A 13,350-nucleotide genomic window follows, 5' to 3' on the forward strand; every position below is an offset into this window, starting at 1 on the left:
TATTGCCTTTCTGAGGTGATATAGGCAGTGACTTTATTTTTAGTTATTAAAATATATATATATTTGAAAAAAAAAAAATTTGGTAAAGAAAACATTTCAATGCCAATATGACTCTAATATCATTATTCATCCCAAACAGCAGTTACTGAATAATTCATAAAAGCTCCTGAATTATTTATAGGGGTTACCAAATGCTGAGAAAAATGTCTTAAGATTAATAAAGTAATAATAAGCACAGGCTTCAAGGGTTAATTGTGCACACAGTAAAGAAAGAGAAACAGATGTGTCATGTGTCACTTGAACAGACTTAAAAGATGAAATGGGTAAGATGTGTATAATAGGTGAACTACAGTCTGTAACTGTAGAACTACAAAGTATGGTCAGAGGAGCTGATAAAATGGACAGTGAATGTAGATACAATGTAGGTGTTCCTAAGATCGTTCATATATAAATATATAATGTTTGTGGGTACTATATATATATATATATATATATATATATATATATATATATATATATAAATATATAGTACCCACAAACATTATATATTTATATATGAACGATCTTAGGAACACCTACATTGTATCTACATTCACTGTCCATTTTATCAGCTCCTCTGACCATACTTTGTAGTTCTACAGTATATATACACACATACATACACACACACACACACACACACACACAGTGCTGTATATATATTTTAGTACTAGGCTAAAAATACGACATATGCATGTACATATTGCTATCATTTAGTGAAGGCAGCCCAGATGTTCCTGTGTCTGTTTTCTCCAAGAAATCGGTTGTATGAACTTACAATATTTGTTTGTTAATTGTTAATGCAGTGTTGGTCTTTGTGATACCAATAATGCAGAAGGCTGCAGTATGCAAATGAGCCTCTTAACAAATCACAGTTTTTTTTATTGTGTGCTGAGAGCATCCTCAGTCACAGCGGGTAGGCTAGGTGGGTTTCTGTGGGAGTTTCAATACATAACGGTTTATATAAAGCATATAATCTCACAAAAGCACTTCGTTAAGATCAAGTGCTACATCAAAGATTCATTAATGTGCAATTAATACATTCTAAGCCCTGTCCAGAGCAGGACTTTTGAGAAGTGTGCAGAAATCCAGCTGGGGCTTGACACAAAAGGTGCTTCTTTGGAATGCTCTGTTTTTCTTACTGTCACTGTGTGTGTGTGTGTGTGTAAAGCAGGAGAGACAAAGACAGAGAGGAGAGAGTGTATGTGGGGTGGGGGTGGTGAGGTTATCCCGATATAGCTCAAATTACTTTCAGAATCCAATCCCAGTCCTGCAACCCCCAGCCCTCAGTCTTGCTCTTAATACGGAATAGCAAATGAGCCAGACTGCAATATCATTCAGCTCAGCCCCCTCCCTGTCTGGCCTCATATATATGGTAAATCATAAAGAGAATTCGCTAACTCTTGCTCTCTTTCTCTCTCCCTTTCATGCCTCTACTACACACACTCACACACACACTCCTCAAAGCTCAAGCAACTCTAAACTCCATGGCCTCCCCTCCCTCTACCAAGCCCGTTGTACATATAACGCTGTATTCTTTATAGCAGGAGCCTCGCTAGCTGGTTGGCCAGTCGCCATGGCAACACCATCGCTAGGCAACGGTCGCAGCTCTTCCTGCTTTGTTGCATACAGGAGTGTGAACTGGTAGTGCTAGCAGGTAGAAGCTGAGGCCTAGTGGCTTATGCTGGAAAAGCAGGTGGAGGAGTGTGATTGGGCCTCTGCACTGCGATAATTACGGCAAGTCTTAAAGCAAGAGTTCAATCAGATATGTATGTTTTTTCTTTTCTTCAGGCAAATTCCAAAGCCTTTTTGAGGTAAACAACATAAATTTGTGGCATTTCATTTACTGTTCAATCTGTACTATTCCTGCTGTCTTCACTAGTAATGATGAAATAGTGGTAAGCCTTCTTAGGAGTATGGTTTGCTATCCACACTAACCTGGAAATAGATTTTAAAGATTACAAAATCTAAACCTCAAATCTGTTATAAAACGTCACAGGCATCAAGCACCAGAGATGGAGCTTTTCGAGACATCCCTACTGCTGTGAACAGCACAAGCTGCATCCCAGTTGTGCACTTAACACTAGTGTTTGAGTATGTAGTATACTCAGTATATATTTACAAATATGAAAAAATCTGGCTCTGTCCCAAATGGTGCACTACTGGCTCCTTGGCGCATGAAGCTTATGTTGAATATAAATGCTTTTATTATCCAACATATGATGCACTACTTTGGTATAGAAACTGTTATTTTAGGAACTAAACTGTGCACAACTATTTCAGTCTTTGAAAGCTGGGGCTTGGTATGTCAAGTGGTGTCATAGCTGCAGTTCATCATGTCCAGTTAGTAAGAAATGGTGTTATATGTTCATATTATGTGTACCAGCCTGGCAAACTAACAATTTCAATGTTAGTTAATAGTATTTTTGTATAGTATTAGTGTGTTATACATTGTGATGCAGTTGTTATATCCGTAACTGTGCACTATTTTGGTGGTTAATTTATTGCCTGAAAAAATATTGGACAATTTTCAGTGCACTCAACCTATCTCACAGTGCACCACCAAAAATGGTGTACAATGCATGTACACTTGTCAACAGTGGATACTCATAAACCACTGCAAAATCTGAAATCGTTCACCACACTCCTGAATTCAGTTTCTTATAATAGTGCAATGTACAGTGAGTAAAGTGGGAATAGTCAGTAGGGAGCCATTTCGAACACAGCATAATTCTGGCTTTCTCTAGAAGAGCACATTAAAAGTCAACCCACAATAAATGAATTAGTTTACATCCTAATCAGGGAAATAAACCCTTATGCAATAGGGTTCGTCTACAGACAAAATGGATAAATGTTGGGAAAAAATGAAGTTGCCTGCCTTTGTAGCAGTGCAAATTTGTATTTTGTTCATTTATTAATATGGATTTCTGTAGTGTGCCATAATAAAGCATAAACAAATATTTAAGATTACAAAGTCTTTGAGATTACTTAAAGTCCAAATAGCAGTTTGAGGCCAGTGTGAAATAACTGAGGTATTCACTTTGCATATCGCTAACTGGTGGCTATAAGCTGGTTCCAGAAAACTATGGTTGTCTTGGTCAATCAGATTTTTAGCTGTAGAAAAAAACGAGCCTTGCTATTCACTTATTAATCTTAAGAATATTATTGAGCTATACTGATAAATGATTGAATTTAGAGAATATGGACTCATACACAGCCGTGGTTTTGCTATTAAACGTGTTTTATCTGGTTTTTGCTTTGAAAAAAAAGCAGGTAGATAGTGTTTCAGGCAATGCTGAGATCACATATGGCAGAACGCTCCAAAGATCACATCCAAAAAACTGGCGCGACACTCCCTCTCCTTTGGCAGCACAAATGCATCACACTTCATTTACATTAAAAACAAGCTGCCAGTTGGCGTGTGATCGGCAACAGCAGGACGCAGACTGACTTTCAGACGTTACATTATCATCTATAAGACTTACAGGTCATAGAGCTTTGTATGTTATATATTTCTCATCATTTATATCTGAGTTTGTGTGCTTCTTCACTTCCCTCCCCTCACTCTTCCTCTCAATATGGCTCCAGTCAGGTGTGCTGCTATGTCATTAGCATCCAAGCTACAAATCAGACCTGCAATCACACCACTGTGTTTTCTCTCCCTCTCTCTCTTTCTCCTATTCCATAGTTAGTGTGAGTGAGTTTATTTGATGAGAGGAGACGTTCGGAGCTTTCCTTCTTTTTGAGCCGTTTGTTTACCAGTGGGTTTAATCGCTGTAATCACAGGGGGAAAAAAAAGTATACAAAAAAAAAAAAAGAGAGTGTAATGTTGTGGTTTTCCATATGGGTGTGTGCTGCAGAGGGAGTGAGTGAATGAGAAAGAGAGAGAGAAAGCATATGAAAGAGTGTGAAATAGATGGATGGGGCACAAGCAGAGAGGCACTGGTACAATAATGACATGACAGAAAAAAACAAAGGATGGAACCTAAGAAATGTGACCTTGGCCACAGCCGTCATTACTCCCCACCGGCAGCCTCTTCCTCTCTCTCTCTCTCTCTCTCTCTCTCTCTCTCTCTCGCTTTCTCTGCATTTACCTACTCGGAAAATATTTCTCTCTTAACATGGTCATGCTGTTTAAAGCCAGGTTTAACTGACTGTGCTGCCCAAATACTTCATTCTGTGTATATATTTTTTTATTTTATTTTATTTTATTTTTTGCCTAATTCATTCAATCACAGTAGCTATCCTTTAACACTGTATGAGTATTCCCAAATAGCTGGACCAATAGAAATATTTCAAAATAATGAATAATTAAATCTACTTACCTAAAATTACATAACAAAATGTGCATACTATATAGAAGCATGTTTTTAAAATGTTTAAATTCTGGAGATATCTTTTTATGACTGCTAGGCCTATAGTAGAAGAGTAAATTAATCACCAATTCAAAGAACACTAGGTAGAATTTGTACCTTAAAATTATAGATTCAAAACTGCTGAAATGCTCCACTGACCTGTAATAAGGAAAACAGAGCCTCTGTCATTGCTACTCCAGGCTCAGCAATGAAGAACTGTACTATGAAACCTTTGGACTCCTTCCATTTAAAGGAACACTAGGTCAGATTTGGTGGTTTCGCTCCTGGGCTCCAGTTGAAGAATGTTTACAGCACTTTACAGCATTGTTTTGAAATAAAGTAGGAGGGGAGGAGAAGGGCAGGGGTTTCCTACCCTCCTTCAAAATTTACACAGAGCAATTTCTGCTGTGTTGAGCCCAGACTTGTGATGGCAGAAGCTCTGCTTTCCTGATTACATGTCAGTGAATCATCAAAATGATTTTGAACCTGTAATTTTAAGGTAAAAATACTACCTAATGTCCTTTTAACTGTTAAACATGTATACATTCTAAAAGCTCCTATTTGAGTATTTGTGTGCATGACAAGACAATAAACATACCTACTAAAAATAAATAAATAAATAAATAAAATGGAACTGGAATGAATACATTGTGAGAGAACCTTGCACAGCAACAGCTTTATGAGCTACAGAATCGCATCTAACCCTGATCAGGACATTATTGCTTGAGCTTGGGCTTGTGATAAATATAGATATAGAACTTAATAATATTATATTTTTCAATGGCCCATCACTCAACATCCCTTCCAGTGTCTGATAAAACAATAATGAGAATATTTTAGTTGTCCCACCCACATATTAAAAAACCATTTGGGTTCTGTTAGATGTACACAGTTCACAGTGAAGAGGGACTAGGTCTAGATTTATGAAAATGCAACATGCATTAGCAGGTACATTGCGCAGTGAAAAATCTCAGCATGCAAGCTTACACCACAGCCTTGAAACACTACTGGCAGCTAAATCAGCTTGTGTTTAATGCAGTTGTAGCAGACATCATAGTGTGAAGAGTTGAGAGTGAATGCTGATTGGCTGGAGACAAGAAGCTGTGAAAGGAGCTCTCCCTAATGAAAAAAAAAAAAAAAAAAAAAGAACAGAACATTTCTTGGATGTAAAAAAAATTAAGAATCACACAATACTGTACTGAACATGAATTACACTTAACAATAAGTTATATGTAAAAATAAATTTAAATATAAATATAACAGAGCTAACGTTAAACATGATTTAAGGCCATTTATGCCAGTGGTTTCCATAGTCCATATAATATCTCAGTGCTTTAATATAGGATTCAGTTGATGTGGGTGCATATAAAGAATTATAGACAGGCCTTAGCCAATCAGATTTCAGAACTGTAACTATGAGTTATATAATTGAAACTGCATTAGAGTGAATATGTATGTAACGATGTATATTTCAACAAAAGGCAATGAGGAAACCTCTCTCTTTTTTTTTTTATCAATGTGCCTGCTGCCTGTCTCCATACCTCACAGCCTGAGACTCAATGTACAGAGCTTGTGTGTGTGTGTGTGTGTGTTTGTACACACCAGGGCTATTGGGGGAGGGAGAGGACTTCTTAACTCAAACTACCAGAGTCACAAAATCCAATTTTCAGGTGCATTTTTAGAGGCTGCGACCTCCAAAAGCAAACACCAACCTCACCTCTTTTCTGCACATCACCCCCCACCCACCTCACACAGCCATCCCTGACACATTCACATCAATGCCCAGCCAAAACCACCCTCCCAAACACACACACCCCACCACACACACATGCAGGCACAACACTATCACCACACTCCCTCCACACATCACCACCACCCCTCACCCACCCAGCCTCTATGCCTCATATGAAAAAGAATATGAGCAGGCATGAATTTTAATGCAGCTTCTCATCTCAGCCCAAACCAGTTTCGCTTCAGCTATGGAAATAAATAAAAAGAAAAGGGGGGGAAAAGGGGAAAAAATACAGATAACCGATAGATGAATCTTAAATCAAAAGCAAAGAGAGATGAGGGAGCAGAGCAGCAGAAGGGAAAAGGAGAGAAAGAAGTAGAAAGGAAAGAGAGAAGCAGATATGCATTGAGAGAGAGAGAGAGAAAGAAAACTGGAGAGAGATATTTACAAGGAGGCAGAAAAGACAAAGGGATGAAACTGAGAAAGGGGAGAGAATGAAAGAGAAAAATAAGAGAATGAGACAGAGGAAAGAGATTGGTGGAAAAAAGAGAGAGAGAAGGCAGGTAGATAAAAAAGAGAGAAAGAAAGAGAGAGAGAGAGAGAGAAAGAAAGAGAGAGAGAGAGAGAGAGAGAGGAGGGCAACGAGAAAATGGAAAAGCCTGAATCTCATCTCTTGGCAGAATAATCTGTCATTTATCAAACTGATTGAAAAAAGGAGAGAAGTAGAGAGGGAGGGGCAGGGGCACCAGTGAAACTAGAAATAGAGTGAGAGTGATAGAGGAGGAGAAAGAGAGACAGGGAGAGAGAAAGAGAATGTGAATCTGGATTTGGTCTGGCTCCAATACTTTATCGTACAGCTTGGGTCTGGCAGCCATGCGCCTGCGTCTAGACGTTTCTTTTTTTGGACTTGGAATATTGCATGAATAATGTATGGCCGAGGTTTCATTAAAACCCCCCTCTTATTAATAATATTGCTGGTGGTGTACTACGGAAGAGGAGTGTGTGCATAACCTGACAGATTGAGGGGGTAATAGAATATGTATTCTCACACATACAAATGCAGGTGCATGATTACACACACACATGCACATACACACCGACACCTACTAACACACTGCCAGACAATGCACCAAATGAGTGTGTGGTATTTTTTTTTCTTAAACCAGAGCCATAGAAGATGTTCATGGTTTGAGGCGGAAAAGTAGACAGGCCCCTTCAACCCCTTGGTGCTTGGCCAATTAACTCTAGGAGGTAAATGGCCAGGCTTTCGCAAGGACACAGCAATGAGGTCAAATACAGCAGTGACTTCATCGCACAAAAGGCTAGAGCGCACATTTGAGTGGGCTGAGGTAGTGTCAGTCAAAGACGAACAAGTCCTGCATGTGAGAAGTGAGTGGTGGCGTGATAAAAGGAATAGTTTGCTGAGAAATCCAATTTGGTCAGTTTCCTCCTTTACCCCTACAGCCAGGACTTTCGTTTGTTTCTTTTGAGCTAGGAGGCTATAATTTCATTTTAAAAACCATTAAAAAAAATAATTTAATGCTAAATAGGGTGGCACGGTGGCACAGCAGGTAGTGTCGCAGTCACACAGCTCCAGGGACCTAGAGGTTGTGGGTTCAAGTCCTGCTCCGGGTGACTGTCTGTGAGGAGTTCCTGTGCTTTTGATTATCGCTGCATTTAATACCACAGTACAGTCTACATTTATTTCTTTACATCTCTAATGTATTCAAATCTTTTATTTTGTAATTTACTTTTTAAGTTACAATTAATAGAATAGTACAGTATAAAACAGAAAGTTATTGTATTCTCCCCGTGTCCACGTGGGTTTCCTCCAGGTGATCTGGTTTCCTCCCACGGTCCAAAAACACACGTTGGCAGGTGAATTGGCGACTCAGAAGTGTCCATAGGTGTGTGTGTGTGTGAGTGAATGTGTGAGTGTGTGTGTGTATTGCCCTGTGAAGGACTGGCGCTCCCTCCAGGGTGTATTCCTGCCTTGTGCCCAATGATTCCAGGTAGGCTCTGGACCCACCTTGACCCTGAACTGGATAAGCAGTTACAGATAATGAATGAATGTATAATGCTAAATAATAAATAAAATGCAGGGTTTAAAGCCGATGTTCACGACTTTAATACAAAAAAATAAAAAAAAATCTCTCTCTGCTCGGCAAAAAAACAGCATCTGGAGGTGTTTAGACACCGAAAAGACCTCCAAAAGTTGAAAAGCATTAAACAAGATGAGGATGTTTCCCTGTTCCTGCTCCAAAGGTGGGTAATATTGATTTATTTTTGCTAATTACTTAATTTGGACCTGACTAAATTCAGGAGCCTGCTAACTGTGTGAAAGTAAACACAACACAAAAGTGCTACAAAACTAAACAACTCAATTTACAAAAGAGTTTCTGTGGCAATTCATACAGTGAGTAAAATTTAGCAAAGTTAAACTTCAGCCACATGCAAACAGTCTTTATTTCCCTCAAACATACTGTTCTACCTTAAAAGACGCAGAGACTCTGAATGTAAACAAACCAGAGAGAGCAGCAGTTTTGTAGACTTTGCCTTTAAGTAGTTTAGCTGTTTTTATCTATGGTGAGGTCACGATATTGCTAACACCAGGGCTGTTATTATATCATGAACATAATATTCTATAAATATACCAGGTCTCTTATGATATTTACATCACGGTTGAGAAAGATTTCTCAGAATGTGTGAGTGTGTGTCTCCCTGCGAAGGACTGGTGCCCCCTCCAGGGAGTGTTCCTGCAACCCTGCACCCAACCCTCAACTAGATAACGGTTACATACAATGAATGAATTAATGAATTAATGAATGAATGAATGAATATAGGGAGGAAGTGGGGTGCACATGAGAAGCAAGCTACAGTATTGCTTCTTTTCGAACTAGTGCTTACACAATATCACATGACAGCTCAACATACTTGAAGGAGAGCACTAACTGCGACATTAACAAGACTAATTGAAAGTACCTTTTAAATAACACACATTACAAAATGTCATGTCATGGATATGATTGAGGAAATACAGCTACAGTGATGTTCTTATGCCATTAAAATATAGCTAATATTACTGCAGGTCAATATTACAGTTTGCTGCAAGTGTTTTTCCACAGTTTGTACTAATCCACTGGGTTTATTTCAGCAAATTTTCACATGGATACTGCAACAGGTGAATGTCGTGTACACTACTTAATTTCATGTCGACTTGAACTTTGGTGAACTTTAAAGGACAAATTCACGTCTCCATCCTGTGTGACTGCTGACGCTCTCTGTACAGTCTCTGCTCTGTCTGAGCCAACAGGGAGTATGTGTGAACAATTGCAATTTCAAAACAGGAGATATTACACTACTCTTTTCGTGTGGGTAACAAAATGTAACACAAGCACATGTCACAGTAAAAGTAGAGCTAACAAAACTTCTCTCATTCTCACTACTCCTACTAAAATACCATTGGATTACAGATGTGAATCAGGATAAGAGTTTCCCTTACATGTTAGCTATATTAGGAGTACATTTCCAAAAGTAAAGAAGCCAAACATATCCTCTTCAGGTTTTATATTTAGGGAAAACTGGATTGGTTGCTTACATTGAAAACTGAGGGTCCAACTTACGCTTGTGGTTGTTCTTGCGTTGAAATGGAAGAGTGTGGCGCTCTGAGTCTTCCTCGCCCTCTTCATCCGCCAGGTGCGTATGGGTGTAGTGGTAACTCAGACCTGGGCGGTTCTTGTAGCGTTTACCGCAGACTAGAATACACACAAAAGCAAGCAATATTACTCAACTGATTAATAATGGATGCTACAGCTGTTATATCATAAGGATTTTTATAACATTATTTAAAAAAATCACTAGATTTACATCTTAATTTAAATTAGATTATAATTTTATTAATATTATAATTTTTGCACATTTTTATCACATTAAAAATGAATGAAGTGTTAAGAATTTTGCCCAAGAATGTGTGTAATGTAGTATTCCTGCCCAAGCAGGGAACAGAACCCTGGCCTGTTGTGTGAATGGCAAATCTTTACAATGAGCTAGGGTCAGTGCTCATTATACAACAGTTCATTTCGACCTAGTGATCTGATTGGACATCACAGGGAAAAAAGTGTTTTAGATATGGTGTGTTGAAATTTTCAGCAGCATATATGTCAAGTATGCAGAGATTTTGTTTTTTATAATAGGATAATTGTATTTTTCCTCTATTACTGTTTTATATCTTTATAATGTTTATAACACTTTCTTTCAACCTGCCAGGATTGTTTTGGTGATTAGTGATCTCAGTGAATTATGTGTAATTAAGTTTTAGAATCCAATTCTTTTGAACATTCAATATGTGTGCCTTTCAGTGAGAGATGCCTCACAAAGACTGTGGGTCTCACAAAGACCATGAAATGCACCTGAAAAACATGGAAAGAGATGTGGTTGAGTATCCCTAAGTGACTTTACATTCTCTAATTATTATGACTTTGTACTCATAAACTTGTATTTTATGTTTTTAAAAGTGGCCCTAAAATACCCCAATGCCCAAAATACATTGTATTATTGTATTTTGTATTTTATTACTACAATTTTTTTTGTGGTTTAAATTTTCTAACAATCCTAAAAATCAGGGGGTGCTGCAGCACCTTCATCAACCCCAGCACACACTTCTTGCATCCCTGGGACAAGGTACATTCCATGAATGTTGACATAATGTATAACAGCTTTGGGACTTTAAACTCTACTCTCATATTAAGATTTAGGAATATCAAACTCACTGCTCTAAAGCATCAGAATCTACCTTCGGCTTAAGGTGGTTTTAAATAGTTATATAGATACATTTACTGATACAAAGTAGTCAGCCTGTGGAAAAGTAGACCTACAAAAAGTAGCAATTTGTCCTAGTCCAGCTGAAAAGCAAGCTATTTGTGTAGAGAGAGCAAAACAAATATTAAATAAACAAACATATCATAATGTATTGTGGTTATTACTGACAACTAATAAAAGTGTAGAACAGTTTTACAAAACAAATATCACATTTGAGGTTGTGCTGCTACTGAATATTACAGAATCACAACCATGCTAATATTTAGTATATAGCTGTGGTCCCACTGGGTTTATGCAAATGAAATTTCATCTACAAAAGTTCATCCATTTCAGCGAGATTCTCTGCAACAGGCGAATTTCACGTATACAGCTTCTGGGCAAATGAATTTCACTTGCAAAATTTTGAGTTGAGTTCAACTCAACTGAACTGTGATATGTGAATTTGCATCCCTGACCTATAGTCCCCGATCGCTGCTCTCTGTCTTTGTGACTTCTGGGGCTCTGGACTGTCTTTGCCCTGTCTGAGCCAACATTGAGAAAGCATTGAGACTGTTGCAGTTTCAAAAATAGAGATATTGTACAACTAATTTGTTTGGAATACAAAATGAAACACAAGCGAGAGTAACCGCAAAATTGTAGCTAAAAAAACTCCTCGTATTTGTCGCTGCAGCTACAATACTAGCGCTCTACAATGGTGAAACTGCTGACTCAAAATGGAGGACTGTTTATAATAGATTCCTGGCCCTTCTCACAGCCACACCCATTTTGTGAGCCTAAGCAAAATGCAAAAATCCTGTGTAACCGGGGTTTGATGTGACGGTGCTTAAAGGGAATGTCTACAATTGTGGGGAACTGCAGTCCTCTCTGGTTTGTTTACATTTAAAGGTTCACATATTTTAAGGGGAAAGGTAAAACAACTGTTGTTTGTACGTGGCTGAAGTTGAACCTGTCTGTAGGTTTTTATTCACTGTTAGAATTACACAAAGAAACTCATTTATATATATATATATATATATATATTTTTTTTTTTTTTCAATTTATTTTTTTCAATGTATTTCATTCAGTCTCCTGAATTTAAAGTGAGTTCCAACTTACGTAAAATAAAACAACATAAACAAGTCAATATTACCCACGTATGGACCAGGAATAAAGCATTTTCCTCATTTATTTTCATGATTTTCAGTGTTTTAGGTCTCTTTTTCTTAGGATTTTAGGTGATCACAGAGAGAGTAAGCCTAGCATGTCTGACATAGCCACTATGCTCCTTTACTTCTATACTAACACTGGGGCTTTGTAAACACATTACACCAGTTTCCATCATGCAAACATACTGGTGAGCTAGCAAATGGTGAGAAAACCATTTCTGAATTTTAGAAAAAATGTTATTTGATTACAGTCATGAAGGTTGCCTTTAAATTAAGCACTTTGCTTAATATGAGAATCTGAAAGTGGGCTAGCATTTTCAAATAATTCAAATGCTCTACTACCTCACATGAATAAATACCATACATATGCATTTTTTTCAAATATCAGCCCAACATGATACCTCTTATCCAACTAGTGCCATCTATAACAACAATAACAAAAAAAGCTGGTAAAATCAAGGGGGAGCGGGTAGAGAGTGGGGATTTTCTACCCTCCTCCATAGCACAGTTTCTGCAGTTACATAGCACAGTTTCTGCAGTGCAGAGTCCAGTATAGCAATGACAGAGGGTCTGTTCACCGATTTTACAGGTAATTGAAGTATCACAATGATTCTGAAGCTGTAATTTTGTTCCTTTAATAAATAGCAAAAACAATATACTTTCTCTGTGTGTAAACATTGGCATTAATGCGGTTTCCAAAATTATCATCTGATTGTGACTGTAGACGTGGCTTGCTTTCTTTCATTTAAGACCATAAACATTCAAACTGAGGCTTCTTTCTGTACAGGCACATGACATAATGTAATATAATAATATCACATTGAGCTCACAAATGTGTCACAGTGCTGAATTTTGCAGAGTAAATTATCTGTAGGGGAGTGATACTCACTGTCACAGACATATGGCTTGTCTCTATCCTCTAAGGAGGCCGGCTCCTGTCTCTTCCTCATTCCACCAACACCACAGGCCTGACCGGGGTGAAGCATCATCACATCACATAAACAACAATATACAACTTCTACACAATACAACAGACAGAAATATTCCTCTCTGAGCATGGCTGACATTTGCATAAAGTCAGATGCAGAGAAACTATCCACACATCCTCTTACATTGAACCATGTATTACTATGGCTATTTTAAAGGGTTGTAGCTTTGTGCAAATATAAGAGAGTAGAATCCTGTCCCAAAAATGTATTTCATTTTCACTCAAAATGGCTGTTGAGCATATTTCCTTTCATGTATTAGCAGACATTTCTTA

The 13,350-nt window shown here is 37.9% G+C and overlaps 1 protein-coding gene across 1 annotated transcript in view; it reads right to left on the bottom strand.

Moving 5' to 3' along the window:
- Window positions 1-13,350, bottom strand: part of dpf1 (double PHD fingers 1) — a 78,377-nt gene that overhangs the window by 24,566 nt on the left and 40,461 nt on the right. The window contains 2 exon segments of the mRNA XM_066662440.1: window positions 9,750-9,881; window positions 12,979-13,057. Coding sequence (XP_066518537.1) covers window positions 9,750-9,881; window positions 12,979-13,057 — 211 coding nt within the window.

Source organism: Hoplias malabaricus, chromosome 1 (genome assembly GCF_029633855.1).
Source record: "Hoplias malabaricus isolate fHopMal1 chromosome 1, fHopMal1.hap1, whole genome shotgun sequence".
Taxonomy (NCBI): domain Eukaryota; kingdom Metazoa; phylum Chordata; class Actinopteri; order Characiformes; family Erythrinidae; genus Hoplias; species Hoplias malabaricus.